The 25092-nt window shown below is 42.8% G+C and overlaps 2 protein-coding genes across 6 annotated transcripts in view; both read left to right on the forward strand.

Annotated features, from left to right (window-relative positions):
- Positions 1 to 13813, forward strand: part of RBM6 (RNA binding motif protein 6) — a 106895-nt gene extending 93082 nt beyond the window's left edge. For all 5 annotated transcript variants that reach the window (XM_029241646.1, XM_029241643.1, XM_029241647.1 and 2 more), the window contains 11 exons: positions 1007 to 1104; positions 1786 to 1828; positions 1969 to 2050; positions 2295 to 2380; positions 2910 to 3056; positions 5017 to 5112; positions 6256 to 6516; positions 8324 to 8398; positions 9092 to 9189; positions 11742 to 11871; positions 13567 to 13813. In XM_029241646.1, coding sequence (XP_029097479.1) covers positions 1007 to 1104; positions 1786 to 1828; positions 1969 to 2050; positions 2295 to 2380; positions 2910 to 3056; positions 5017 to 5112; positions 6256 to 6516; positions 8324 to 8398; positions 9092 to 9189; positions 11742 to 11871; positions 13567 to 13692 — 1242 coding nt within the window. In that variant the 3' untranslated portion in view covers positions 13693 to 13813. The remainder of the gene's footprint in view (positions 1 to 1006; positions 1105 to 1785; positions 1829 to 1968; positions 2051 to 2294; positions 2381 to 2909; positions 3057 to 5016; positions 5113 to 6255; positions 6517 to 8323; positions 8399 to 9091; positions 9190 to 11741; positions 11872 to 13566) is intronic.
- Positions 13814 to 19737: 5924 nt separating this feature from the next.
- The window catches only part of RBM5 (RNA binding motif protein 5), a 24899-nt gene continuing 19544 nt past the window's right edge, over positions 19738 to 25092 (forward strand). The window contains exons 1-4 of the mRNA XM_029242123.1: positions 19738 to 19835; positions 21177 to 21246; positions 23402 to 23567; positions 24348 to 24503. Coding sequence (XP_029097956.1) covers positions 21230 to 21246; positions 23402 to 23567; positions 24348 to 24503 — 339 coding nt within the window. The 5' untranslated portion in view covers positions 19738 to 19835; positions 21177 to 21229. The remainder of the gene's footprint in view (positions 19836 to 21176; positions 21247 to 23401; positions 23568 to 24347; positions 24504 to 25092) is intronic.

Below are 25092 nucleotides of genomic sequence, written 5' to 3' on the forward strand. Positions count from 1 at the left end.
AGAACAGCCTAGGGATGGCTGGCTATAGAAACCTCCAGAAGGTTTGAAGGACTTTAATCTTGGAATTCTCATTTGCTACTTGGTACCATAACCCCTCTTACTCTTTTCTTGGGGTTCATTCAGATGAAATGACTGCCCTTGAAAGTTGGAACTCTGAGTGGTTTTCCAGATCCATTTTTGTCTTGTGGCATGTACAGTTTCCAGTTAAAATAAAGTGACAGCTTAGTCACTTGTGGAAAATCTGAGGACTAAACCTTTTCAAGATTTTAGTGAATTTTCTGATTTCTTAAAATCATTTTGCCTGGCCACACACAGTTTTATGTTTGATGGAAACAGAGCATTTCCTCTTTTTCCTCAAAGTGTTGCTTTAATAGATTTCTTGTGGCTTGAAGTTTTAGTTGTGGGGCCCTTTTCTATGGAAGTAATGTGAGGATAGCAATGAAAATCATTGATATTTCTTAGATTTCACAGGATAGCAATGAAAGTCATTGATATTTCTTAGATTTCATGCTCAGAAATCACAAGAGACTTTGTAAACTGAATCTGATGCAGTGACAGTTGCAGACTAGAAGAGGATTTGAATTTCTGAAATTTATACCAAGAACTGATGTCTACTCTGACCATTATTCTGATCAACCCTTCATTAAGAGTTGCCTGTTTTTGCCAGTGTGCTCTTAGTATTACAGTTATGACCAGAACATAATGTTTAGAAATTTTTCTTTTTTTTTTGTGGTACGCGGGCCTCTCATTGTTGTGGCCTCTCCCGTTGCGGAGCACAGGCTCAGTGGCCATGGCTCACGGGCCCAGCTGCTCCGCGGCATGAGGGATCTTCCCGGACCGGGGCACAAACCCGTGTCCCCTGCATCGGCAGGCGGACTCTCAACCACTGCGCCACCAGGGAAGCCCTAGAAATTTTTCTTTTGAGAAGGAAAATCCATGTTCAGTTTTCTTTCAAGGGACATGTCCTTTTCTCTCTTTGGGTTCAAATGAGTCTTTGCTTCCCCAGGAAGCTCTTCGCGTAGTGAAGATCTTGCAGAACCTTGATCCACCATTTAGCATTGATGGGAAGATGGTAGCTGTAAACCTGGCCACTGGAAAACGAAGGTAAAGCAGAGGGGTGCTACCCCCACTCAGGTTTTTGGGAGGAAACTCTTATTCCTGGCTGGAGAGACAGATAGTAAAACGTGGTGCTTTCCCAGTACGAGTTGCTTCAGGTACGTGTGTATGTTTTCTTTTTCTGAAGCTTGCCTTGTTCTGACTCTAGGTTTTTGTTTTTCCCTTTAAATAGCAGTACTAGGTACTTCTGTTTTTTCCCTCTTGATTCTCTGGTATCTTTGGGTCCCAGGTGATGGTACAGTCTTGGATGTGCGGGGGAAAAATCGCAATATATCCTTGCCCCTTGGAATCCTAAGAAAATGCTGTCTTGACTTTGTTCATACCCCCATAGTGCTGGGAAATCTTATTCTTCTTTACTCCTTCATTCATCTTGACCCAGGAGTGGTAACTGGGAAATGGCTGCATCAGAGAGGCAAGCTTACAGGGATGGGGCAGATCTTGCTCTGGCATCCTCAACTCAGTTGCTGTTTTGCTTCAGCCGATAGCTTTGTAGGAGTCCCACTGCCCCTCCCCTCGGGAGTCTCTGCATCACCAGACTTGCTTACTGTCTGGGTTGGTTCCTTTCCATACAAAAGAGGGAAAAGAGTTTCTCAGCAAATCTATAGGGTTGGGCACTCCTCAAGTGGCTTTTGGTAGCAGGCTCAAGACATGTTGTATTGTTTGTTGCAGAAATGATTCTGGGGACCATTCTGACCACATGCACTACTATCAGGTAGGCTTCAGCAGTTGGTGGGTGCTCTATTAAAATCCTCAAGTGACTGAAAGAGTGATCTTAAATTTTCTCTAGTGGGTAATTGTTAAGGTAAATGGCTATCAGAAGTTCCATAATTTTAACTTGTCTTTCTGTGATAGGGTAAAAAATATTTCCGAGATAGGCGGGGAGGTGGCAGAAATTCAGACTGGTCTTCAGATACAAATCGACAAGGACAACAGTGTGAGTGACCTTTGTCTTATTTCTATTGTTCTTTTTGGCTTGACTACTCATTCATTGAAATCCTTATGGTCACAAAGTTGGCAAGAGATGCAGTTGACTAGGGGTTATGTCTCAGAGAGCATCATCTACAGGTTCTGTACTGTTTTTGGTTGGCCAGCCTCGTTCTTAGATTGTTCTTGATGAGTCCCCAGCAAGGGCTTCATTGGACAGGGACTAACACTGGCTCTGGTTTTATTCCCTCTAGCTTCATCTGACTGCTACATATATGATTCTGCTACTGGCTACTATTATGACCCCTTGGCAGGAACTTATTATGACCCCAATACCCAGGTGAGTTTTTGGCTTTGTTATTTTGTCAGTGATTCTTTTGAGAGAAGTACCTGTGATTTGTTACTTTGAAGGTTTTATTCCCTGTATTCTCTGGTTGCTCATTACATGAAAAGTATAAAAGTTTATATAAGCTGAATATTTCTCCATTCAAGGCAGCTGCTCCACTGTTGTACTATGTGTACCTCATGTCTACTTCTTGTTTTAAAAAGTCCAGGTTTTATGTTGAGTTATATTTATTTAGGTGGATTTTAAAGATGATAATCTTCATGTTAACTGTTGTACATATAGAAAATCAATGCGTTGTGGCATTACAGGCAAGAACAGTGCTGTTCTTGGAAAAATGGGCAGTGAGTGGTCTGGCTACATCCTGGCCCCTGAAGTGGAGTTTTCGATTGTTTGATATGGTCTCTTCTTAGGCTTGAGGGAGAGAGCTGTTCTTTCCCTCAGAAGGGAACTGTGCTCCTTAGATCTGGAATTACTGGCAAAGTGAAACGTTCTGTAGACTTAACTGTTTCCAACTGTATTGCAGCAAGAAGTCTATGTGCCCCAGGACCCTGGGTCACCTGAGGAAGAAGACATCAAGGAAAAGAAACCCACCAGTCAAGGAAAGTCAAGCAGCAGGAAGGAAACGTCTAAAAGAGATAGCAAGGAGAAAAAAGACCGAGGAGTGACAAGGGTAAGAGGACTTGTGAATCTGCTCCCTTTTCACCACATAATTACAGATTAAAAGAAAAGAGTCATAGACAGACGAGGTCTGGGTTTGAGGTGTAGAGTTACTAAAAAAGCAGGCAGTCCACTAGCCTCTTACAGCCTGTCGTCACTCTCTTTTCTAAATACAGAAACTGTGGATGGTGGAACAAAGTGGCTCAGCTCAAACCCCAATACCTCAGCTCCACACAGTTTCACTTTCCTACATCCCTTTTCAGTTCTTGACTCCGTATACACATTTCTATAGGTGTAATTGTAGCAGGGGATACCATTTTCTATTCTTTATTCACTTTATATTTGATCATAAGTATTTTTTCATGTTTGTATAATACTCTTTATTACTTCCATGCCTGTATGGTAAAAATTTGTAGTAAAACTGTGACCTTGTTTTCTTCATCATTCCTACATTGTTTGTCTCCTCTTTCTAATCTTATTCTGTTATAATATACAGCATTTAGCATTTTATTTTTTCTTTTTTAAATTACTTCCTTAGGATAAATTTTCAAGAACAAAGATGATGAACATTTTTACATTTCCTGACATAAAATCAAATTATTTTCCAAAGAATTATATTGATTCACCCTGACACCAGCTATGCATTAATGCAAATGGATGAATTAGCCTGTGGCTTAATTCATAACTTGTCTTTTTTTCCCCCCCCTTCTAATACTACTAGTGTTTATGCAGATACATATATATAGAGAAAGAATCTGTCTGAGAACTTTTTTCTTCTAATTTTATTGTGATATAATTAACATACAGCACTGTATAAGTTTAAGGTATACAGCATAATGATTTGACTTATATACATGATGAAATGATTACCACAGTAAGTTTAGTGAACATCCATTGTCTCATAAAGAAACAAAATAAAAGGAAAAAAATGTTTTTTTCCTTGTGATGAGAACTCTTCAGATTTATCCTCTTAACAGCTTTCATATATAACATACAGCACTGTTCATGTCTAGTATTTATGTATATTATAATTGGAAGTTCTTACCTTTTGACCACCTTCATCCAATTTCCCCACCCCTACTCCCACCCTGCCTCTGGTAACTACAAATCTGATCTCTTTTTCTTTGAGTTTGTTTGTTTGTTTGGGTGTTTTGTTATGTTTTTCTTTTGTTTCCCTACAACACTATGTTAGTTTTGGTTCACAACATAGTGATTCAAAATTTCTATACATTACAAAATGATCACCACTGAAAACTTAGACTTTAAAGTTATACTGGCTTAATATGTGGGGGGTTTTTTGTTTTCTTTATAAATTTATTTATTTTCATCTGTGTTGGGTCTTCATTGCTGCGTGCGGGCTTTCTCTAGTTGCGGCGAGTGGGGGCTACTCTTCATTGCAGCGCGCAGGCTTCTTATTGCGGTGGCTTCTCTCATTGTGGAGCATGGGCACGCAGGCTTCAGTAGTTGTGGCACATGGGCTCAATAGTTATGGCGCATGGGCTCAGTAGTTGTGGCGCACGGACTTAGTTGCTCTGCGGCATGTGGGATCTTCCCAGACCAGGGATCAAACCCATGTCCCCTGCATTGGCAGGCGGATTCTTGACCACTGCGCCACCAGGGAAGCCCCTGGCTTAATACTTGGATTCTGCTTTTGCCCCTTATTCTTTCTAACCATATTCTCAATCATTTGTAAAATGAGCATATTAATGCCTATTTAGAAGGATTATAGTAAAGGCTGAAGGAGAAAATGTATATAAATGCATCATCTGGTGCCTGACATATAGTAATCACTCAATATATATACTAAATGTGATGTTTTTAAAGTTTTTTTTTTTAATTTTGGAATCATTATAGTAACATTACAGATATTTCACAAATTAAGAGGCTTGGAAAATCAGACTCATTTCAACAGGGTTAACTCTAAACCCAGCTTTTATAAGTATCATATAAAAATTATCTGGGATTTTGATCAGTTTCAGGAAAATGCCAGTGAGGGGACAGCTCCCCCAGAAGATGTCTTTAAGAAGCCTCTGCCTCCCACTGTGAAGAAGGAAGAGAGTCCTCCACCAGTAAGGCTAAGCTGATGCACTGGGCTAGGGCTGGGGCTGGTTCCGAATGGGAAAGGAAGTTCAAAGGTTGATGCCTCACTTTGGTGTTGGTCCTTTAGCTCTCTGTGTCTCACAGACAAGACTCTTCTTGAGTATAAGCATGAGGTAAATTTTCCTGTCTGCTAATAGGGGTATTGATGGAGAATCAGAGGCAGTTATCTGTCCTCTTTCCCTCTGCCTTGTGACATTCCCACCAGACTGGCCCTTTTTAAGTTAGAATCTCGGTCTTGTTAATTATTCTCTTCTAAATGACCAAGGAAACCCATTTTCCTGGCCCTGATGTTTCCTACCTTTTGGTGCTGCATGAGAATCTCTTAGATGTCGAGTGCATGCATGGTCATTTTTATAGTTTGCCTGCCAGAGTGAACAATGCTAACACTCGTACCCATTTTTTAGATGCCTTTAAGTGATAGTGTCAATCTAATCACAAGTTATTTCGACTAAATATAAATATATAACAATAGAGACCCTCTGTTTGTTTTTATTTTGATTGATCATATGCCAGTGATCATGCATCATTATTTAACATTTCCTATAAGCTACCGATAAATACTTTTTGCCTGCTCTACATTATTGATTCAGTTCACTATAACATCTGTCCTAACCATGCCTTTGTCTTTACCTTACTCAGGAGCTGAATCTGTCTACCTGAGTGTTTATCCTTCAGTTGCTTTTAGTCCATCTCCTAAATCTCTTTTGCTCTAGGAGTTACTGTAGCCTTGATGAAAGTTATCTTTCCTTTTCTCCATGGGTTACAGTGACTTGGAGGTGGTTGCTATCTCTGCCTCTTCAAAAGTAACTTATAACTTTTAAACTCTCCCTGTGGTCTCTGTCAGTTTCCCTTTCTCTTCCTTCTCATCACTGTTCTGTTGCTAGAGTCACTCCTAAGGGAAACTTTCTGGCTTATCTCAGTGGACAAGGAGACAAGTCAAGCTCGAGCCATGTTGCTTCCATCTGGGAAATGAGCAACATGGTCAGTGGGCCTATTTTGAACCCAGTTCATTATTCAGGCTAAAAGAAATGAGATGCCCATATCAGAATATCCAGAAAACAGGCCCCAAATATAGGTTGAGTTTGCGTTAATCCCTGGCCTTCTCCTACCAGCCTAAAGTGGTAAACCCACTGATCGGCCTTTTGGGTGAATATGGAGGAGACAGTGACTATGAGGAGGAAGAGGAGGAGGAGCAGACCCCTCCTCCACAGCCCCGCACAGCACAGCCCCAGCAGCGGGAGGAGCTGACCAAGAAGGAGAATGAAGAAGACAAACTCACTGACTGGAATAAACTGGCTTGTCTGCTCTGCAGAAGGCAGTTTCCCAATAAAGAAGTTCTGAGCAAACACCAGCAGCTTTCAGACCTGCACAAGGTATTAAGGGAAGGGCCCTGACCTTTCGAACTTTTGACTCTTTATCACTGTTGAGCATTACAGTGACTAAAGAAGCTTATGCTGTCCTCCTCAGCCTGTATCTTCCCCAACTCCTCTAATTAAATCAGTTTAATTCAAAAATGAGTTGCTGGGACTTCCCTGTGGTCCAGTGGTTAAGACTTCGCCTTCCACTGCAGGGGCCGCAGGTTCGATCCCTGGTTGGGCAACTAAGATCCCACATGCCATAAAGCGCGGCCAAAAAAAAAAAAAAAGACAAAAATGAGTTGTTCCTCCACCTTTTGTTCATGAGTTGCTCTGCATTAAGATGGTGCCCACCTTCAAAAAACTTCAGGGTGTAGACCCAAGGCAAGCATCATGGCTGTGGCTGGGGCACCAAACATGGAAGCTGTGCTGAAGACAGGAGGAGAAGGGGTCGTGGAAAAGGAAACTCACCTGCTGGGTTTCTCATCTTAGCTCTACCATTAACCTAACAGTTGGACTTCAGATAAGGTCCTTTTCTTCTTTGATACTTGGTGGCTTCACCTGGTTCCATCTAGCTCTGACAGTGTGTGGTTTTCCCCAAGCGTGAGTCACATTCTGCCATCTCTTCATGTAGTGAGTTATTGCTATAAGCCATGGCACAACAACTATTCTTGGGGTGTTAAACTGACATACATTGGTCCTCCCTTGCAGTCTTCTCATTTATATGTACTGGCCAAGGAGCCAAATTCTGGACAAGTAAAGCCCTTAGATGGACTCGTGTTCTCAGTATAAAGTAATTTCTTTCACACTCCTTTTCTAGCAGATGTTGCTAGAGCACGTGAGGGGATTAGATTTAGACTTTCTCTCAATATAAAACCCCAAGTCTTATGTAGCTAAAAGCTGAAAAGCTCTGCTTTGATGATAGGCACACCTCTTCTTCCAGCTGCCTCTGTTGAGGCTCTGCAAAGTTTCTAGGATTCTGAGAGGCTCCTTCTGACAACCCCTGCAACAGACTACCTCCAAGTTCCTTTGACCTTCTGGAATTCTGAGTCATCAGACAAAACATTTAAAATTCAGCTCTCTTATGAAAGTGCTAATAAATTGCTGAAGAGATTAAAAAGTTGTTGTCAGGAAAGAGGAGCCAGAGGTCTGATGAATCCACAAACTGAACTAGCCCTGGGACAGTGGAACGTGGACTATAGCACTTTTCCTTTCCTTGCAGTAATCCAATGCAAAGAATCCCCTTTCTGTACAAGAGCTGCTCTGGACACCTTAAGTTTCTTATATATGCCAGAAGGAGCCACACTTCAGGAGTGTAGGACCCTCAAGGAGTACAGGACTCTCAGAGAAATCTGTTCATTTGTGACCTTGGAGTTCCTTTTCCTGTTTCTCTGTGGGCTTGAATAGTGCCCACAGAGAATAGCGTCTGAGGATGGCAGGTGGTAGTGGTGGTAGGCAGAGCATGTGGGCATTTGGTTTTCTTCACTGGTGTAGTCAGATTCCCCTCTCCCATTTTTACCTTAGGTAAAGAGATATAAACCAGATTTGTGTCTTCTACACTTTGGAGAGAAGTAGGATAAAATTCTGTCTTGTGCCACAGCATGTAACTAATCTATGTGACAAGCCAGTGTTAGAACCTGGGTTCCCATTGGTGAGCCTAACGCAAGACCAGTTAGGGATTGTTGCTTGCATGGTGCCGTGATCACTTGGGAGAGTTGGTCAGTGAAAGGAGCTACAGTCCTAGAGCAGCTATCAGGAAAGGCCTAGAGCATTTCTAGGACCACTTTTTTTAGACCTACACTCATAGAACTCCCTCTCTTCTCAGCAAAACCTGGAAATCCATCGGAAGATAAAACAGTCTGAGCAGGAGCTAGCCTATCTGGAGAGGAGAGAACGGGAGGTAAGATTTGGTGACTTGTTACTCCCTTGATCCCCAACTCTTTTTACTTTCTGGTGTAGCATTTGTAGGCTGTGCTGAAGATAAAGAACGAAGAAGCCCCAAAAGATGGTGTATATATTTCTCAAAACTCATCAAACTACATTAAAGTGGGTACATTTTATAGTTTATAAATTATACCTTAATAAAGTTGCTTTTTTTAAAGGTGATGTTAGGGTTTTTGGGTAGGTGAAATAACATTCCTCCTTCCTGCCCAGCTTTTAAAATCAATGAAGGAGCGTTGGATAGGGCTGCTGAAATAGCATCTTTTACTGTTAAAGGCCAAGTTGGAGGAAGTAGCTTAGAGTGAGAGCCAAATGGACTTGCTATCTAGACCAATTAGGCAGACTCACTTACCCAGCTACAGGCTTCACTGGCCCATGACAGGTCTTATGTGACGGTCAAGAATCCACCTGTGGAGGCGTATTGGAGAGCACCTCCTCCTCAGAAGAGGAAAAGATAGCCTCTTCTTCCCAAATTCACCAGTTAGAGAAGCCACTACTTTCTCAAGAAGAATGTTTGAAGGAATGAGAGATTCCAGGAGTTACCAGTTGAATCCCTTCACATTAGAAGAAATATCGGGAATAAAGTGAAGCGTTCGCACTCTCCCACCCCCTCAGATGGGAGTCTCAGATCTGTTCTTCTGCTTACCAACAGGGAAGGTTTAAAGAAAGAGGAAATGATCGCAGGGAAAAGCTCCAATCTTTTGATTCTCCAGAAAGGAAACGAATTAAATACTCCAGGGAAACTGACAGGTAAGCTAGAAACTCTTCACTCAGCCTAGGTCTCAAGCCTAATGATGAAACCATCACTTTCTCTAACATGCTGCCTTTTTCTCTCTCGGGGAGTGAGGTTATCAGGAGCAGGTTCTGTCTGAACTCTTGAGCATGAAGTTCACCCCAGCCTTTTTACCACCTGTCTTAACACAGGGAATATGTATGTTTGCATGTAAGAATCACTGGCTGCTTAGCTGCTCAAAACCAGGGCTGGAGTGGCTATAGTTGGGAACCCTTTCTCTCCTCATCAGTAACACTGTACCTCCGTATTAGCCTGATAAGAATGTCACACTCTTGGACTTTTTTCTCTAGGGAAACTCCATTCTCACACATTAGGTGCTGAATAAATGGTTGGCTGCTGATAGAAATATATGATCTCTAGCTTCCTGTGCTTGTTTCTAGTCAGAGAGCTCCCAAGTTGTGAGTCCAGAGTTATACAGAATTTGCTGATAGCCCACTGTGTACAGATACTGCACCAAGGGCAAGGAATATTCATGTGGACAAGACACGTATTATCCTTGACTGTCTGAACAGAGAATAGGAAGGCTTAGGTGATACTTTGTCTTGTAGGGCAGACACAGAAATCCGGTGGAGAAGGGGAGGGCATTTCAATTGGAGGGAACTGCATGCTTCATGGATGAAAGAGAGAGAGGTCATGATGCATTTGAGAAGTTGTAAGTAGCTTGATGGGCTGAACACTGAAGATAAGTGGTTGAGTGACAAGGAGATGAGGCTGGCTCAACAGACACAGTCCAGTTCTTGAAGTTCATGCTCCTTTAACACCTTGCTAAGACTTTGTCTTAGGGCAGTGGGAGGTTATGAAATGGTTTTAAGCAGGGTATTGATCTAGTGAAACTTGAACAAGTCTCTACATTGGTAAGCAAAAGAACTAGTAGCCAGGGTAGAGTATGCCTGTGGGGAAAGGGGAGATGATTGATGGAGAAAGACCCCTAAGAAGTCTAGATGGGGTCTGGGGCTCTGGCATTCCAACTTATTTGTTCACAGCCCTCAGTAAGAGATTATTTTGAATCATGGCCCAGAATATATGTATGCATGTAAATAACTGAAAAAGAAATCTTCATGAAAAATACTTCCTTACTGTGCAATAAACACTGACATTTTTATTTTAGTCTATTCTATTCGCATTTGTAAGAAGTGCTAAGTTGGGACCACTTAATCAATGTAGCATCCCATTGGGTCATTCTCTGCAATTTGAAGTACACCGAACGATGACAAAACTGAAGGAGTCAGCCAGGAGGAGGAAGAGCACCTTAGCCCTGAGTCAGTTGGGTGTAGCTGGGTGTAGAAAGAGATGCCTCTCTATTCTCAGCACCCATCACATCACATTCTACTGGCTCTCCTCCTTCTAAGTCTTCTCTCCTGCTCCTCTTCCTTTTCTGGGTTATTCCAGATATTCTCCAGGACTCTGCCCTCAGTTTTCCTTTATTCTTGCTCCTCCATCCTCTTGACTTGGACTGCCTACGGTACCCAAGGCTTTAGCCACCACTCACAGGCTAACAAGTCCTATGGCTCCATCTCAAGTCATTTCTGTTTTCTGAGCTCAAAAATCATTATTTCTGTTTACCTTCTGGGCATATCCTCTTGGCCACTCCTCAGCCTCCTCACACTAAACAATTACTCAATATTATATTCCACATTATTTTCTAGTCCAGTCCTGCTAAACCTGCTGTATTCCTATTTCAGAGTAGTAACATCATCGCATCATGGTCTACCTGGTCTGTCCCAATCTTCCTCCTTTATCCTCTGTATCGTTAGTGGCCACATCCATAATTAAGCCTTGCCCCAATTCCTAGCTTACCTCCAAACTGGACTGGTTACTCCCCATCTTTGCTCTTCAGTCTTTCTACCCTACCGCCAAAATGACTTTTATAAACAGAAATCTCCTAAAACTAGCCTTTTTGTGAACATATACCTTGCCTAAAGGGAGGCCTGGGTTCTAGAGATTCTTTGCCTGAAGTATGAAGTACAGAGTCATGATTTAGCATGATGTTCAAGGCTTTTCACAATCTGGCTCAAGCAGCCTTTTATCAATTCCTGCCACTCTTCCTCTGGACAAATTGTATTCTTTCACTTCTCCTTGCTTGTGTCCTCCTTTCCTCCCATGCTTTTTCTAGCTCACAAGCTCCTCATTTGTTAAGACCCAGTTCAGGTATACCCTCCTGTTAGAATTCCTCATTTTTGGTGATGCCCCTTCAGGTTTGTGTTCCCTGTTTGTATTTCCATAGTAGGTATATACTGTTGCTACATCCATGGCTGAGCTCTTCAGTGTGCTGTAAGCATCTGTTGACATATTATCCTTCTCACATCCTTCCCCATGAACAGAGTCAGGTCTTGGTCATCTCTGTATCCCCAGGACAAAGCCAGTTTCATAGATAGCAGGCACTCAAAGATACTGTTTAATATTCTTAAGAGGAGGCAAATCTGAATCAAGAGGACAGAGGTTTTTATTGGGCTCACAAGCATGTCACTTTGAAAGTGCTGGTGTCTAAGTATGTATGTTTCTTTTGCAGTGATCGTAAGCCTGTTGGTAAAGAAGGCATCGACAATAGCAGCAAAGGAGGCTGTGTCCAACAGGCCACTGGCTGGAGGAAGGGGGCAGGCCTCGGATATGGCCATCCTGGATTGGCTTCAGCAGAGGAGGTGAAATGGTTTCCATCTTGTTAGGGGTGGCATGAACCTGGCATATACTTAGTTTCCTCTCATTCTGTGGCCCAGAGCTATGTCCTTGCCTATTAGCTGGGCTTTCACCACTGCTGGCAAAGAACGTGAGAGCTGAGAAGCCTGTCAGTCTTTTTTTTTTTTTTTTAAAGAAGATGTTGGGGTAGGAGTTTCTTAATTTATTTTATTTATTTTTGCTGTGTTGGGTCTTCGTTTCTGTGCAAGGGCTTTCGCTAGTTGTGGTAAGTGGGGCCATTCATCGCAGTGCACGGGCCTCTCTTGTTGCAGAGCATAGGCTCCAGACATGCAGGCTCAGTATTGTGGCTCACGGGCCTAGTTGCTCCGCGGCATGTGGGATCCTCCCAGACCAGGGCTCGAACCCATGTCCCCTGCATTAGCAGGCAGATTCTCAACCACTGCGCCACCAGGAAAGCCCCGAAGGCTGTCAGTCTTTTTTTTCTTTTTTTTACATCTTTATTGGAATATAATTGCTTTACAATGGTGTGTTAGTTTCTGCTTTATAACAAAGTGAATCAGTTATACATATACATATGTTCCCATATCTCTTCCCTCTTGCATCTCCCTCCCTCCCACTCTCCCTATCCCACCCCTCCAGGGGGTCACAAAGCACTGAGCTGATCTCCCTATGCTATGCGGCTGCTTCCCACTAGCTATATATTTTACGTTTGGTAGTGTATATATGTCCATGCCACTCTCTCACTTTGTCCCAGCTTACCCTTCCCCCTCCCCATATCCTCAAGTCCATTCTCTAGTAGGTCTGTGTCTTTATTCCTGTCTTACTCCTAGGTTCTTCATGACATTTTTTTTTTCTTAAATTCCATATATATGTGTTAGCATATGGTATTTGTCTTTCTCTTTTTTTTTTTTTTAACATCTTTATTGGGGTATAATTGCTTTACAATGGTGTGTTAGTTTCTGCTTTATAACAAAGTGAATCAGTTATACATATACATATGTTCCCATACCTCTTCCCTCTTGCGTCTCCCTCCCTCCCACCCTCCCTATCCCACCCCTCCAGGCGGTCACAAAGCACCGAGCCGATATCCCTGTGCCATGTGGCTGCTTCCCACTAGCTATCTACCTTACGTTTGTTAGTGTGTATATGTCCATGACTCTCTCTCGCCCTGTCACAGCTCACCCTTCCCCCTCCCCATATCCTCAAGTCCATTCTCCAGTAGGTCTGTGTCTTTATTCCTGTCTTACCCCTAGGTTCTTCATGACATTTTTTTTTTCTTAAATTCCATATATATGTGTTAGCATACGGTATTTGTCTTTCTCTTTCTGACTTACTTCACTCTGTATGACAGACTAGTCCTGGGTCCCATGAAGGGCCTCACCCCTCATGTTTAAGGAAAAGAAGAGAAGATAGAAAAGGTGATAAGAGGGAACCCTCTCCGTTTTGTGTTGTCTTAGTCCTTGTCTGAAAATGCCACATATATGAGATGGGCTTCTCACATTTCTGGTGTTGAATCCTGTATCCTGAAATCATGGCATCGCCACCCTCCTTATTCATCTTGAGTGTTTGTTTATTAAGCATTCTTTAAAAATTCTCCTATATCCTGCTCCTTACTAGTCCAGAAATGCTTATAGTCAAAGACCAGCCCTGAGGCTAATTAATTCATAGAGCCCACTTCATTGTTTGTCTTTGTTTTACAGACTGAAAGCCGGATGAGGGGTCCCAATGTGGGAGCTCCAGGAAGAACCAGCAAGAGACAGTCCAATGAGACTTACCGAGACGCTGTGCGAAGAGTCATGTTTGCTCGGTATAAAGAACTCGATTAAAGAGTGGAGACAAGCCCCACAGGACACAGCCTCCTTCTTGTTTTGTTTGTCCGTCTCTCCTTTTGTTTTGTTACTGTTCTTGCTGCTAGAACTTTTTTAAATAAACTTTTTTTCAATGTGACTTCTTTTGGTGGTTAAATTTTTCTCCCATGGGTGGGGGGGTGGGGCTAATGGTAGGAGGAAGAGAGTCCCTTGGTGTGGGCCCATTTGAGGTGACGCTGAAATGGCAACAAGGGCTGTAGTGAGCCCTGGAACAGTGCCTGCTATCAGTGTGAGTGGACTGGTTGCAGTGACCGTTGAACTCTGGCTTGTACGCATACTGTCAGATTTTTTTAAATTATTTTCCTAATCTAATTAGTGAAAATAGCATCACACATTATTGTAACTGCTAAGGCTGAACATATTTCCATATGTTGGTTTACTAGTCATTAGACCTTCAGAAGTCCTCTTCTGACTTTGTTGGGGGACGGGGGGAGGCAGTGTTGTGACAGCTCTTTTTCTGAGTGTCTGCTGGATGTTCACTGCTTCACACATTGTGGTCACCACAGCAAGTTGGCATAATAAGAATTACCACTTCTCTCCAGCCACTGCCCCAGCTTTTCCTTTCCTCCATGGCTAGAACTCTCCAAAGAGATGTCTGCCCTCTTTCAAATCTTTATTGCCCACCATATCACTCATACCATTTCACAGAATTTGCTTCAAAAGTGAGTTTTTTGTGTGTTTTTAATTCTTTATAATTAAAAAGACTGCTATATCCTAGGCACCTATTAAAACTTTAAAAAATAATTTCTCAAGGGAACATATGGTACTAAGAATTGCACTTTTCAGGTATCTCAGGGGAAGAATGTTTCTTAGAACCGCATGTTTTGAAGAACATCTTGATTGTATAAGGTAGGGGTTTGTGAACTTTTCTGTAAAGAGCCAGAGAGTCAATATTTTAGACTTCAAATTATAGGTCATATGATCTCTGTTGCAACTACTCTGCTCTTTTGTAGTAAGAAAGCAGCCACAGGCAATACACAAACAAGTGATTCTGGCTGTGGTCCAATAAAACTTTATTTACAAAAACAGGTCACAGGCCAGAATTGGCCCAGGGGTTGTGGCTTTTCCCAACCCTTGGTCTAACGACATAGTCTGGATGCATAAGGCAGGACCAAGGAGGGTTTTGTAAAAATTGAGTGGGAGTATTGGCATTTTGGAGAGGATGAGCAGTGAGGGGTGGGAGAGGTAAGGAGAGGTGGGAGTATTCCAAGGAGAAAACATTTCTAGCAACAGGAATGGTAAATGTGAATTTAAATTGTTTGCCATGCTGTGTCCATATATCCCTTTCTCTTAATCTTTAATATATCTTTTTACCCCTCCGAAAAAGGAAAACAAACAGGAGTACATTGGCTTAGGGATCAAAAGCCCCTAGTTCTGGGCCTTGCTACCACTAGTGCAGCATTTTAGAAGATGGGCTATTTGGATCTTTCAGCCCCAGACAGATGTACTCCAAGAGCCCTTCTGGTCTAACTGTTGGTCTGCAGGTGCATCTATGGTGTGTCCAATTACTCTCTGTCTGACCTTCACTGAATAGGTCAAAACATTTTTTGGAAGTTTCCAAATTTGTCCTGAACTGGTCAGACTAGGTTTTCCTCCTAACTTTGTGTCACCCTGTTTGGCCTAACCAGAGCTGTGAAACACATCCAATGCTTCAGTATTGAAGATCCTGTAGAGGCTACTTGGTTGACCCAGGTTATTGGCTGCCCAGCAGTAGCATCATCACGTTATTAAGTGGTCATTGAATGTTTTGAAAGCCTACTTTACTTGTTACTGGGCTTATAGCAAGATCAGTGTGGGTCTCTGTGACCATGGGACTCAGTCCTCTGGGGAAGATGGACGTTGCACAATTTCTGATGTGATGAGAGATGCAAGGGAGAAGTATAGCAAGCTACTGGGATGGTATGACACGGACTTAATTCTCATTTGATGGCAGCAGCATATTCTCTGATGTGTTTAAACTCAGACCTCCGGACTAGTTTAGGCCACTGCCTAGTTTTGTTTTGGTTTGTCTTCTGGTTTTATTTTGCCACTTTAGTGGAGATGTTATGGTTGGAAATAAGGTCTAAAGTATTTCATACATTTTTAAAGCAGTACTTTGGGTATTGTATGAAACTCAGAATGGGTGTGAAAAGTATGTCACCCTAAGATGTTCCTAGGAGGTTCCCTGAGGCCTCTGATCAGAATGCCAGCTACATAAGGGCAGAGATCTTGGGTAATTTTCTTCACTACTATATCCCTAGGGCCTGGCCCAGGGCCTAACACAGTTGGCACCCAATAAATGAGTGAATAATGCTGAACTCATAGGTCTATGGTAAATACTTGTTGAATTAAATTTTGATTGTATATCTCTCTCAGTTTAAGCCCATTTCTGACAAAATTAAATATTTTGGTTTCTTGGTATAGGCAAGAGTTCTCACGTTGTCTTTTTTTTTTTTTTCTTCCCCACATGAGCCTTTTTACTAATTCTAAAGCAGTAGTTCCCAGCCTGGGACCAAAACATGTGAACTAGTTTTTTTTCTTTTGTCAAGTGGTGAGAAATTAAGAAAAAGACCTAAGATCGTTTCATTAAGAGAACTTTTTTTTTTTTCCATCAAAAAAGTAGTAAAGGCAGGGCTTCCCTGGTGGTGCAGTGGTTGAGAGTCCGCCTGCCGATGCAGGTCACATGGGTTCGTGCCCTGGTCCAGGAAGATCCCACATGCCGCGGAGCGGCTGGGCCCGTGAGCCATGGCTGCTGAGCCTGCGCGTCCGGAGCCTGTGCTCCGCAACGGGACAGGCCACAATAGTGAGAGGCCCGCGTACCGCAAAAAAAAAAAAAGTAGTAAAGGCAAACTTAAAGGACTGTCTTCTATTCTATGTTGAACATCTGTGGCTTTCTTTAAAACAAAAAACCAACTCATTCTGTTGTCTTTGTTTTCCTTAATTGGCCAGGAACTTGTTAAACTTTTCCAGACTCACATCAGCTGCCAGACAGGCCTTTGGGGGCACAGCTCTGGAACTCAACAGGGCAGTGTCCACAAAGAAGGTCAGGTACCAGAGAATTTTGAGGATGGCATTTTGCTCTGGTGGAATCCATCTTTTTTTCTAGACACCTCCTTCAAGTATTTAAGAATGATTTTGTACCATTTATGAACGGCTATATAGCTTTTATGGCTGGTGACAAGCCCAGCCCAGCAGGCACCTCAGGGATGCTCAGAAGTGCTTGTTTAACTGCTTTGGAAATGAGCAGACTTCTAGTGACCATTAAGTCTAGCAAGTTATGGGTTCTCGGCATCTGCATTATCCATTGCAGGGTTTGCAATGACCCATCTATATTTAAGTTTTAAATATAATTAAACTAATATTGGAGTTCCGAGGGTCACATACACTTACCTTATTCTGATGATAAAAGTTTTACATATATATGTGTGTATATATATATATACATATATATACACTCCCCCATAAGTTGGATATTATATACAGATACATACATACATATGAAAATGTAGAAAAATATGTGTGTGTAGGTAGTCTATGGTCTGAATGCTTGTCTTCCCCCACAACCACCACCAACACCTAATCCCCACAGGTGATGGTATTAGTAGGTGAAGTCTTTGGGAAGTGATAAGGTCATGAAGACAGAGCTGTCATAACTGGGATTAGTGCTTTTATAAAAGAGATCCCACAGAACTCCCTAGACCCTTTCACCATGTGAATATACAATAAGAAGTTTGCAGCCCGGAAGAGGGCTCTCACCCAACCATGCTGGCACCTTGATCTTGGACTTTGCAGCCTCCGGGGCTGTAAGAAAAAATTTTCTGTTGTTTACAAGCTACCCAGTCTGTGGTATTTTGTTATAGCAGCCCGAACAGACGTAGGTAGGTAGGTGGATAGATAGGAAGATAGAAATAGAGATGAGGAGAGAGAGAAAAGTTACCCATTATTCTAAAATCCAGAAATTCCTACCTTTCCATCTATTGTCATGTTTTTAATTATCCAGAGAGTTTCCAGTGTCAGTCACTTAATGCCCTCGACGTAGAAGGATAAGCCATAGTTAGAACATGTTTAAAGATGCTTTTCCAAGGAAAAGATTTTCCAGTATATCTGGAGCTTCTGGTTTGAAATCTCTTTGACGTCCTTCTACTTATTCTTTTTTTTTCTTTATTTTTATTTTATTAATTTAATTTTTGGCTGCCATTGGGTCTTAGTTTCGGCACGTGGGATCTTTTGTTGCGGCGCGTGGGTTTTCTCTCTCTAGTTCTGGCGTGCGGGCTCCAGGGCACGTGGGCTCTGTAGTTCGCGGCACGCGGGCTCTAGTGGAGGCGCGCGAGCTCAATAGTTGCAGCGTGCGGGCTTAGTTACCCTGTGGCATGTGGGATCTTAGTTCCCTGACCAGGGAACGAACCCACATTCCCTGCACAGGAAGGTGGATTCTTTACCACTGGACCACTAGGGAAGTCCCCCTTCTACTTATTCTTGAAAGATTTCTTTTTATCCAGAAAGAAAAGAGTATTAAGTGTGGTTTTCTACATCTAATATCTTCCTCTGCCTTGTCATGGTCTAATTATTCAATCTGTATATGTGACCTGAAAAATCAGTTCCACTAAATCTATATCTATAAATAATGCCAGTGGGCAAGTTATGCTAACTGGATACATAGAAATACCACCATATGACTGATGAGTGAGCGTCCAAAATATCTCTCTGAATTGCTGAAGGATCCCTGGTTCTTTCTGCCACAAATGTTGCACTTTTAGCTTTGGTAGTGGATTCATTTGTTCATTCAACAACTGAGTGCATCCCATGTGCCTGGCAGCAGTAGAGGCACTGGGGATATAGTAGTGAACTAAACAGACAAAAGTCTCTCTCCTTCTGGAGTTTACATTCTAGTGAATGAGGGCGTGGACTCAAATTAAACTTAACTAGTTTAAATCCCAGTTCCACCACTATAGTTTGGAATCTATAGTGCGACATGTTAGTGTGACCTACTCTCTAAAACAAGGACAGTGATAATAGCTTTAACTAAGTGAACGGCAGTTGAGCCAGCTAGAAGTGGTCAGATCCAAGATATAGTTTAAAGGTAGAGTCAACAGGATTTGCTGATAGATTGAGTGCGAGGAAAAAGGAGTCATGGATGACTCCAAGGTTTTTGTCCTGAGTAACTGGAAGCAGGGGGTTGCTAACTATGGGGTGGGGAAGGCTGTGAAGGAGACAAGGTTGGTTTTTGGCTGTGTTAATTTTGAGATTCTATTAGACGACCAAGTAGTAACTGTTAAATTAACCCTGGAAGGACTTCCTGGTGGCGTTAAGACTCCACTCCACAGTCCCAATGCAGGGGGCCCGGGTTCAATCCCTGGTCAGGGAACTAGATCTCACATGCGTGCCGCAACTAAGAGTTCGCATGCCACAACTAAGGAGCCCACATGCCGCAACTAAGGAGTCCTGGAGCCGCAACTAAGGGGCCTGTGTGCCACAACTATGGAGCCTGCCTGCCACAACTAAGAACCAATGCAACCAAATATTTTTTTAAAATCCTCTTAATTTCCATAAACCTCAATTTCCTTACTTGAAAAATGGATTTAATAACCACCTCATAGGTTATGAAATGAAAATAGAAATTTGTAAAGCATGTAGCCCAATCTAATCTAGCATTCAATAATGCAATAGGTGATCGACCTACATTCCTTCTCTTAAAGCCAGATTAAACGTGATGGTTTACACCGCGTCGGTGAAAGAAAACTGTACTTTCTAAGGCCCTTGTAGCAAAGCAAATAATTACTATGCCTAATAAAGGTAAAAGCTCTAATCCGTATCTGCAAAAGGCAGATTGGAGATTAGGCCTGGGTTTTGAAGAAAGGGAAATACGCAGGAAATTGACACAGGGCGTAGTTAAGTGACAGGTTGCCCTAGCGACCACACTCCCCAGCAGCCCTCGCGCAGCCAGACACCTTCGCGGATTGGACACCTCCATAGGAAGCGTGTAGCGGGGGGAGGGGATAGGCGCGAGGTACTGTGGGTAGGAGACGGCCGTCGACGGAGGCGCCATTTTGTGAGGCGGCCGTACCCTGTTGGAATCCCTTGGCACAAAACTGCTACTGCTGCTGCTTCCGTCCTTCCTGGGGGTGAGTGCGGCGGCCGCCCGTAATGACCCGCGGTTCTTTCTGTTGGAGCAGGCCCTGTGGAGCCTCCCTGTCAGCCGCGGGCGGCGGTCGATCGGCTCCAGCCGGATCTCTCGAAGGGCTACCGGAGGCATTGGAGAGCCGCGCCCCTCCTCGCCGCTAGCGCTGTCAGCTTTCAGAGAGCGTTCTCCCGCCCAGCCCGAGGCCCGCTTCTTTCGGGCTCTGAGTGTGCCCCTGTCGGGACGTGTTTCCGACTACCCAGCCCAGCTGAGCATGAAGCCGACGTTTGTCCCTCGGGTACTTCTCAGGGGCGCCCTGACAGTCTCCAGCCGCCATCGCCCCGCAGCTTGACCTGAATCAGCCCTCTCCGGAAAGCTGTTCGGTGAAGGCTGATCTACGGGCTGGGAACCTCTTGGGGGTCGGGAGGCGGGTGTGCAGGCAGGAAGAGAAAGCCGGACTCCTGAGTTGGTCGCGCAGGCCGTGGCGCCGCCATCTCGGCCGCGACACCCCGCGGAGGTGGGTCCGGGCACTGCCCAGGCGAAGAGGGGAGGCATCAGAGATTCTGCCTAGGGCCTGGTTTCTCCTGGATGGTTCTCTTCCATTTATTAATTAAGCAAATGTTCGTTCAGCCCCTGCCTAGAACAGGCGCCAGGGACTGCTGTAAGTAGTTTCTCGGACCGCGCACGCATCGAACGCAGTCCAGCTCTGTGATGTTTTATCACCGCCGGTGCGTAGCTGAGCCAGGCTGGCCACCTCAAGAACCTGTGATGATCATTGTTACCTAGGAATTAAGTCGTGTGGAGGTTTACTCTTGTTTGAGATAGCTTTGGATCAGCCGTTGCATTTTAGATGGAGTAGATTTTCAATCAACTCAGCATCGGGCTTCTCAAAGGTTTTAAGTTTTTCCTAAGTAATTTTTGAATTTCGTTTCGCTCCTTGTATTAATACACTTTGATTAATGTTTTAACGGTCAACTATCGCAATGGAGTTGCTTTGATTCAGAACACAGGGAGCTGATTGCAGCTGTGCCCTTTTTGCTTTGTAATCCTACAGCAGGAGCAGGGAAGGAACCTTCTGCTCGTATCCTTTTATGGGTTTGTTATTGAATGTGGAATCTCATATTTTTCACTGTGCTTCCCCTTCCTGCTATGCCCACTGTTAACAAAATGTTAGCTTGATTTTAATGTTGACAGTTGGTCCCCACTTCCCTCCCCACCCCCCCAACCTTAGGTAACCACTGTTAATGGTTTAATGAAATTCCAATCTCAGTAGTGTTCCGGCTATGGAACAGTTGACTTACGTGATCTCTCTGACTTGCAGCAACCTATCTCTTTTGTCTCCTAGGAAAAACAAAATTTGAACCTTTTGGAGCAGTGTGCTAGATCTTCAGCAGGACAATGGGTTCAGACAAACGGTAAGTTATTACTGTTATATGCCTTTGATCTCAGCATTTCAATGGGGACTGAGCTATTTGTTAAAAATTGTTTATCAAACAAATATTTGAGTGTCTGTTTTGTATCCAGCATTGCTGTGAGCACTTTCATGATACTTGCTCTCACAAGCACACAGTTTAATGAGATAATTAAAATACTGTGTGAACTGTGCTATGGTAAAAGAAGTTGAGGGTGCTGTTAGAACACTTAGGAACATGTGTTTTCTTGGAAACGGCCAGGAAAGCTTCCTGGAGAAAGTATTCTCTAAGGTGAAGCCTGAAGGGTAAGAAAGAATTAGGCAAAGGAGGGCTGGGTGGAATAGTAAGTCATGAGGGTTCCCGGTGTGGATAACAAACAGCCTCTGGAAGAAGCTAGGAGATCATACTGTCTGTCACTTTGCACAGTACCTGGGCTGTAGAAAGCAGCCAGTGAATGCCAGTTCTCGTTATTGTCCCCTCCATGACAAGATGATCCAGATTTATAGAGCTGAGAAGCTTTGGACCATGGGTTACATTTTTAAGAAAAAAAGAAGAAGAAAGGAAAACTGCTAAAGAATTAGTAAAGAATTAAGATGAGAGCATTTGACTCCTGTGTCATCTGTGGATTCTCTGACTCAAACCATTTGATTTAAACACACAACGTTTATTTATACATCCAGCTGCCTCCTTAATATTGAATCCAGTCCCAGTGATAGATCAAATTGATGGCGCACTGGGACTCATGAAGTGTTCATGTCACATGATATCATTGTTTTAATGCTTTGTCAGTACTCTGGTTCCAAACAAATTAACATTTACTGTTTTGGGGTCTCTCATCTACATACTTAACATTTCAAAATAGTCCTAGGCTACTTGTTTCATTTGTTTCTTTTTATGAAATTTGTATACTCTAAATGAGGCCCTTATAAGCCTTCTCTTTGTCTTGTCCTTACATAGTAGTTTTACGAACCTGGTAAACAATTTATGAAAGAACTATTTATATCTGTGGTCAAATGGGTTTAAGCCTTTTATTATTAGGTTTTCCTGTGAAGCCCAGTGCTGCTCAGTAATCAAAAATAAATCAGGGGCTTCCCTGGTGGTGCAGCGGTTAGGAGTCTGCCTGCCAATGCAGGGGACACGGGTTCAAGCCCTGGTCCGGGAAGATCCCACACGCTGCAGAGCAACTAGGCCCATGTACAGCTGCTGAGCCTGTGCTCTAGAGCTCGTGAGCCACAGCTACTGAAGCCCATGCACCTGGAGCCTGTGCTCTGCAACAGGAGAAGCCACTGCAGTGAAAGGCCCTCGCACCGCAGCAAGAAGTGGCCTCCGCGCACAGCAATGAAGACCCAACGCAGCCAATCAATCAATCAATCAATCAGATGTTATAGGAAATAAATGTTCTCTGATGGTGCTAGTTATATCTAACAAATGAACTTGGTTAACTGCCTAATGGGGAAAAAAGACAGGTTATCCAGTTTGTTGGTCCATTTCTTAGTAGTGAGATACCCTTCAGAGTGGATGAGTCAGGACATGTCCTCCTTTGTAATTGAGTGAAATGCTAATACAGCTGACCCCTGAACAACATGGATTTGAATTTTGCAGGTCCACTTATAGGCAGATTTTCTTCAATAAATACAGTACTACATGATCCGTGGTTGGTTGAATCTGCAGATGCAGAACTGTGTATACCAGAGGGCTAACTGTGGGACTTGAGCATCCATGGGTTTTGGTATCTACAGCAGGTCCTGGAACCTGTCCCTGGCGGGAACAACTATAATTACATTCTTCCCGTCTAGATTGATCACTAAGATCTGAAATCAGGGATGAAAGGAGTGATGTGTAGGCCACAGGCTTGGGAAAATGCAGGATGAACTTGGGCAGCTTGACTCTCTCAAAAATATTAAACCCATACATTTGATAGCTATATTTTTACATTTAGTATGAATTCCTGAAAACTACCTTTGTACTTAGGGATATAGCTGTTTTCCCAGTCATTGTCTTTGTAAATTGGAATTTGGTGATAAATTTTAAGGGATACACTGAACTAGTTGGATGTCTTGTAAACTGAGATGTGGGTTGTGTGTTTTTTCAACCATGTTTTCTAAAGGGACAAAATATGATTTACTGAAGAGTAAATGAAAATTATTTTCCGTGGCAGAGTGAGTAGAACAGAACGCAGTGGAAGATACGGGTCCATCATAGACAGGGATGATCGTGATGAGCGTGAATCCAGAAGCAGGAGGAGGGACTCAGATTACAAAAGATCTAGTGATGATCGGAGGGGTGATAGATATGATGACTACCGAGACTATGACAGTCCAGAGGTGAGTGACCAACAACTGTTTATAGAGTTGTTAGAATTATGAATTATATGCACAGAACCTCCAAGATTCTTGACATAAGTATACCAAGTGCAGAAATCTCTCAAGAGGAGTATTATATTCAAACTCTTTATTATTCTGAAATCTGAGTCGACTATAACCCTCAAAGACAGACTGTGCCCTGTAGTCATAGAAATACTGGCCAGGGTTTACTTAGGGCTCACTATGCTCCAGGCACTCTTTTGAGCACTTGACTTACATGAACTCATTCAGGTCTCACTACAGCCCTATAAGGTAGGTGTTATTCTCATTTTAAAGATGAGACAATTGGGGCATAATTATTTACCGTCCCTTTGCCTCAGATGGTGTTTCTAAAAGTTGTAGTTTAACATTGTAGCATAGCTTTTTTCACATTTCTTTCCATATGCATTAGCTTTGTTTAGCAGTAATTGTGCAACCAGCATAATTTTGCACTGTTTTTTTTTTCTTATGCATATAATCATCTTATTTTAACAGGTAATAGTGTTTCATTGTGTGTTGTTATACTGTTTGGTGAGTTGTTAAACCATTCTTCCTGAACTAAATGATTGTTGCCAGGTTTGGGGGTTTCTGTTCTTGTTTTTTTTGTTTTATGCTGTTTTAGAAGACACTGCAGTGAACATCATCATGGAGTTCTTGTATTATCTCTATTCCTAAAGATAAATTACAAGTGGAGAGACTGGATCAAAGGGTATAAATAAGCCCAGTGTGATTTGAATTACAATTTTCTTTATTGTAAATCAGAGAGAACGTGAAAGAAGGAACAGTGACCGATCCGAAGATGGCTACCATTCAGATGGTGACTATGGCGAGCATGACTATAGGCATGACATCAGTGATGAGAGGGAGAGCAAGACCATCATGCTTCGCGGCCTTCCCATCACCATCACGGAGAGCGATGTAAGGGGAACCAACAGTTCTAATGAGCAATCCAATAGGCACAATGAACTTTGAGCTTCTACCATTATTTTCTTGTGTTACTATATCTCAAGCTAATATCTAGTGAAATACATTTCTGTAATTAGGGTGGAGTTCTCTCAACTTGGTTCACAGATAGAATCATTTGTATTTAGGCTTTGAAGCTCAATGTAGAGTTTTCAGAAGAACTACAGGGAGCAGTTCTTATTCCTTCAATAATAGCTATTAGAAGGTAGCCAGTACGTTTTTATTGAATTGGTTACTTACTCAGTGAGGTTGTATCTGTAAGAACATTTTATGATTTGGCCATCCTTTGATTTAATGGAAATTATATTATCCATTTGAAACTTCTTAAAAGCCTGTAGAAAAGCCTGGCTCCCCACTTCTCAGACTGGTCAACTATGGCCTTGGTGTACTGGGCACTGCCTGATTTCCAGTGGTATCTCTGACCCTCATGCATTCCTTCCAGCCACATCCACCACTTGCTTCTGCTACAGGCCACTTTGGACATGTCCACCGTTCTACCAGTGTGCCTTTTTTTTCTTCTTGAAGCCCTCTTCCTCCCCTCCCC

This window comes from Monodon monoceros, unplaced genomic scaffold, assembly GCF_005190385.1.
Source record: "Monodon monoceros isolate NGI ecotype Baffin Bay Population unplaced genomic scaffold, NGI_Narwhal_1 Super_Scaffold_3, whole genome shotgun sequence".
In the NCBI taxonomy this organism is placed as follows: domain Eukaryota; kingdom Metazoa; phylum Chordata; class Mammalia; order Artiodactyla; family Monodontidae; genus Monodon; species Monodon monoceros.